Source organism: Rhinopithecus bieti, unplaced genomic scaffold, assembly GCF_001698545.2.
Source record: "Rhinopithecus bieti isolate Rb0 unplaced genomic scaffold, ASM169854v2 scaffold_3856, whole genome shotgun sequence".
NCBI classification, from domain to species: domain Eukaryota; kingdom Metazoa; phylum Chordata; class Mammalia; order Primates; family Cercopithecidae; genus Rhinopithecus; species Rhinopithecus bieti.
Genome location: NW_016804410.1, coordinates 593020 through 598455, shown reverse-complemented (window position 1 = coordinate 598455; position 5436 = coordinate 593020). Strand labels below are relative to the sequence as shown.

The 5436-nt window shown below is 38.3% G+C and overlaps 1 protein-coding gene across 1 annotated transcript in view; it reads right to left on the bottom strand.

Moving 5' to 3' along the window:
* DECR1 (2,4-dienoyl-CoA reductase 1) overlaps nt 1-5436 on the bottom strand; it is a 46283-nt gene that overhangs the window by 5236 nt on the left and 35611 nt on the right. The window contains exons 8-9 of the mRNA XM_017867908.1: nt 4081-4153; nt 1887-2033 (exon numbers count right to left, since the gene is read on the bottom strand). Coding sequence (XP_017723397.1) covers nt 1887-2033; nt 4081-4153 — 220 coding nt within the window. The remainder of the gene's footprint in view (nt 1-1886; nt 2034-4080; nt 4154-5436) is intronic.

The following is a 5436-nucleotide window of genomic DNA, read 5'->3' as shown; positions in this document are numbered from 1 at the left end:
CTCTCTTCTGGCTTGTAGAGTTTCTGCCGAGAGATCTGCTGTTAGTCTGACGGGCTTCCCTTTGTGGGTAACCCGACCTTTCCCTCTGGCTGCCCTTAACATTTTTCCTTCATTTCAACTTTGGTGAATCTGACAATTATGTGTCTTGGAGTTGCTCTTCTCGAGGAGTATCTTTGTGGTGTTCTCTGTATTTCCTGAATTTGAATGTTGGCCTGCCTTGGTAGGTTGGGGAAATTTTCCTGGGTCATATCTTGAAGAGTGTTTTCCAACTTGGTTCCCTTCTCCCCATCACTTTCAGGTACACCAATCAGATGTAGATTTGGTCTTTTCACATAGTCCCATATTTCCTGGAGGCTTTGTTTGTTTCATTTTACTCTTTTTTCTCTAAACTTCTCTTCTCGCTTCATTTCATTCATTTGATCTTTGATCACTGATACCCTTTCTTCCACTTGATCAAATCAGCTACTGAAGCTTGTGCATGTGTCACGTAGTTCTCATGCCATGGTTTTCAGCTCCATCAGGTCATTTAAGGTCTTCTCTATGCTATTTATTCTAGCTAGCCATTTGTCTAATCTTTTTTCAAGGTTTTTAGCTTCTTTGCAATGGGTTTGAACATCTTCCTTTAGCTTGGAGAAGTCTGTTATTACTGATCGTCTGATGCCTTCTTCTCTCAACTCGTCAAAGTCATTCTGCATCCAGCTTTGTTTCGTTGCTGGTGAGGAGCTGCATTCCTTTGGAGAAGAAGAGCTGCTCTAATTTTTAGAATTTTCAGCTTTTCTGCTCTGGTTTTTCCCCATCTTTGAGGTTTTGTCTACATTTGGTCTTTAATGACGGTGATATACAGATGGGGTTTTGGTGTGGATGTCCTTTCTGTTTGTTAGTTTTCCTTCTAACAGTCAGGACCCTCAGCTGCAGGTCTGTTTTGCTGGAGTTTGCTGGAATGTGCTGGAGGTCCACTCCAGATGCTGTTTGCCTGGGTATCACCAGCGGAGGCTACAGAACAGCAAATATTGCAGAACGGCAAATGTTGCTGCCCGATCGTTCCTCTGGAAGCTTTGTCTCAGAGCGGACCCGACTGTATGAGGTGTTAGTCGGCCCCTATTGGGAGGTGTCTCCCAGTTAGGCTACTCAGGGGTCAGGGATCCACTTGCAGGAGCACTCTGTCCGTTCTCAGATCTCAAACTCCGTGCTGGGAGAACCACTAGTCTCTTGAAAGCTGTCAGACAGGGGCCTTTAAGTCTGCAGAAGTTTCTGCTGCCTTTTGTTCAGCTATGCCCTGCCCTCAGAAGTGGAGTCTACAGAGGCAGGCAGGCCTCTCTGAGCTTCGGTGGGCTCCACCCAATTTGAGCTTCCGGGCCACTTTGTTTACCTATTCAAGCCTCAGCATTGGCGGACGCTCCTCCCCCAGTCTTGCCGTGGCCTTGCATTTCGATCTCAGACTGCTGTGCCAGCAGAGAGTGAGGTTCTGTGGGCGTGGGACCGTCCAAGCCAGGTGTGGGATATAATCTTCTCGTGGACCGTTTGCTAAGACCATTGGAAAAGTGCAGTATTAGGGTGGGAGTGTCCCAATTTTCCAGGTACCATCTGTCAGGGCTTCCCTTTGCTAGGAAAGGGAATTCCCTGACCCCTTGCGCTTCCCTTATACCTCTTTTCTTTCCAAATTACAGTCACAGGTATGTCTTTAGCAGTGTGAGAATGGACTAATACATCACTGAATAAATGTCATAGTTTAAACAATATATATAATATTTTTATATTATTTACAGCTAAATACATATTTTAAATCATATTTACATTTAGCATTGTCAGGATTGGTTCCAGAACAGACTTCCGTGCCCTAAATACACTCCTGAAAAAAAAAGTGAAGAGAAATAAACAATGCTTACTGCTCCATTAATCCAAGAAGCATAATCACTACAAAGGAAAGCAGCAAGATTTGCGAGTTCTTCTATAGTCCCCAGGCGACCACAGGGAATTCTGTCAATCATTTCTTTCTCAAATGTTCCAGTTGGGTCCAGACGGCTAAAGGCACCCTTAGAAATTAAGAAAACAATTGGGTTGTGTTGGGTTTTTCAATCAACTCCTTTCCTACTTAAGAAAATAATGTGTATAAAATGGCATGCTACTATGCAGCTTAAAACCTCAGGCTTTGTAAGTAAAAAACAATTTCACCAAATTCTTCTTTAAAGAAAAAATAGATCACTGGAAAATATAACTCTTTTAATCTTAGTTTCTTCTATATAAAATGAGGATATCTATCTTAGCTACCTCACAAAACTGTTATAAGCATCAAATGAAAAAATGTATATAAAGGTACTCTGAAATATGTACAAGCTTATGTGGTAAAGGCAGTGGTATTACTGGCTTTTCATAAACACAGAAAAGTGGCTCATAGGAAATATTTAGGAGGAAATTCCTTTTCTTTCATCCCAAAATATTAGAAAAGGAAGAAAACAAGGATATAGAAATTCAATTAGATTCTAGAGAGAGAAAAACTATAACTGAATTTGCCAAACAATTTGCTTTCTGTCAGTGATGTGAAGGAACAAACCAAGATGAATTATGGATGTGCATGATTAATAAAACAACTGATTTTTCTGTACTAGTGCCTTGAAGTTTAGGTGACAGTTTTTCTCAATAACGTGGCCATAAGACAGAACAAATACTTAGAGGACTCCATGAGAGACCTCCAGTTCTTCCCAGGAGGGTATAAAGCCCAGAGACAAAGGGTAGCAACTGGTCCCAATCCTGGTTCTAAAACGTGCATGCTAGGGAGTTTCTACACTTCAGTTTTCTTTTAATCTCTTTAACAGTAAATAGTTATTATTTGGGTACAACTCCTATCTCAGTGGCTAGACTATAAACTCCTTAGTGGTAAGCACTTTCTCAGAGATATTTCTGTATCTTTCTCAGTACCCTTGCATACAGTGAACAGTCAATAAAGATAGGTTAAATAAATAAATAAAACGCAGGTGATTTTTCCCTAGATATTGGCATCCTGGAGAGAAGCATTTGTGCCTATAAGCCTCTTTTCAGATATGCTTAGGACAGGGCCACCCTGAATCATGTGTTTTAATGTTATGTTTTTAAGTTTCTTTCCACTAACTTTATTAGACTGTTTAGTATTGAATTGTCAGATAAATAAGATAGTCAATCAAGTTTCAATCACTCAGGAAGTTTTTATTTCTATTTCCCATCCTTTAAACTGCTAAATAAACTAATATGGACATTTCCAAGTTATTACTTAATACCCAGAGCTACCTATAACCCAAATATCCCTTAGTATTATTTTCCAATATGTTTACACAACTTAAACAAGTTACCAAATTTTGCCTGACCTTTCAACATTACATCTGGTTGGCATTATAAATACCTGCTTTAGGTGAAAACCAAGAGAAGTGTGAGGGTGAAGTTATTTTGGGATAATGAGAGAGCAGAGAAGCTGTGGACATTCTGAGCAACATCTGTGACAACATTAGAGATAATTACAAGTTGCAATGAGTATCTGCAAGGATTATTACTTACAGGTGAAATCCATGCTGTCAGAAGGATTCATAATCAGAGAGATGTGGGTGTTAGATGACATGCATAATTGACTGAGAGTGAAAGGGCACAAGCATGAGTCAAGGAAAATGCTACCTACCTATAGCAAGACAAAGACTGTATAATAAGTTACTGGAGCATCCCTCAAACTATAAATATAGTTACATTTCCTTGATTTTTTTTAAAAAAAGGACGTCAGACAATGTAAGAGCCTTTAAAATGTCGTGAAGTTAACAAATACAGGACAATAACCACTGAAGCAAATCAGATAAAGTGCCAACACTGATGGCATAAAAGATCCCAAAAGATTAAGACACTGAAATTGACATTATGAAGAAATTGCATAACTGGTATATTCCTGCCCACCTCCTTATTTCTTATATTTGATAATGAATAAAGGCAAAGGCCTCTTCCCTAGAACCAGGGCTCTAAACCCAGGCATCTCTGGAAAGTCCTTTACACAACAACCAGACTATATCTATCAGTGTTTCATTATTTAATCATTCACAATGCGATAACAAGCAAAATACAACTTACTTTGGTTTTTATAGGCCCTGGTTGAATCACATTGAATCGCATTCCATATTTACTCCATTCAGCTGCAAGAGACCTAAAAATTAAAATCAACAACATACATTCTGAGATATTATACCATATGTTAAAAACAGTAATAACTGAGACTCACTAGATGCTTACTACATGTCAGAGATTACAACCCCAAGAAGTAGGTACTATTATTGTTCCCTATATTACAGATAATGTAACTAAGGCACAGAAAGGTTAAATCATGTTCTCTACGTCAAATGGCCAATTTGTCAATCTGAAGAGGTCTAGCTTCAGTCTATACCCTTAGTCACTCTACTGGACAACCTAACCTTTACATTTTCGTGTCCTTAACCACTATGCTATACCACCTACCATTTGTAGTTTAGAATATGAAGTCCAATGTCAATATACATTTTTAGAGTAGGTATTCATTACTCACATAAAAACGTGAGTGCTTTATGCCCTTCCCTCACATTTTCTGGAGTTCAGTCTTATAGTTACAAAGTTCATTATAACTTTACTCATAGCGCTGTACATTGGATTACAACGTCTATAACATCACAAGTGCTTTATTTGAGTAAAAGATTACATCGACTGAAAATATTAACCACATCCATGTCTAACTAGGCTTTAATATAATTGTTGAACTAAACTTGAAAGGAAATAGGAATCTAACAAAATCTTGCTTAATGTCCTGAAGCAAAATATAACACTAATAGCAAACAAAGAACTTCAAAGGAGCTTGTTTTAAAAGCTTACTTTACAGATAGCTCTTTTAAAATCTAAATTCATTTTAGGAATTTACATTCATACGTATATTTGTGTGTATATATACTTAACGTAATTTCAAATAATGACAAGGTAGCTTAAAAGAATACATATAATGCAAATGAGGAAGACAGGATCATTTGAAAGAAAGAAGGAAAGAAAAAAAAGCAAGATAGAGAGAAAAGCCAGGATAACGAAATATAATGGAGCCAAGAATGAAGTTAATATCTAAATTTACTGAAGTGTGTGACATTCCATATAACTGCAACAGTCACATCACAAACTGGTATCTATTCATCCCATGACTCTATACAAAAAAGGTAAGCCTAATCAGTTACACAATCCAAAGTACCCATAAAGAAAAAGCAAGCTAATTGTTCCGGAAAAGCACAATTGTTTCTAATACGAAAAATTGTTTAAGTCTTTCTAGACTTACAAAAGGAAAATTGTGTAGTATAACAATCTCCTTAAGATACTGTATCCTTGCCGGGCGCGGTGGCTCAAGCCTGTAATCCCAGCACTTTGGGAGGCCGAGACGGGCGGATCACGAGGTCAGGAGATCGAGACCATCCTGGCTAA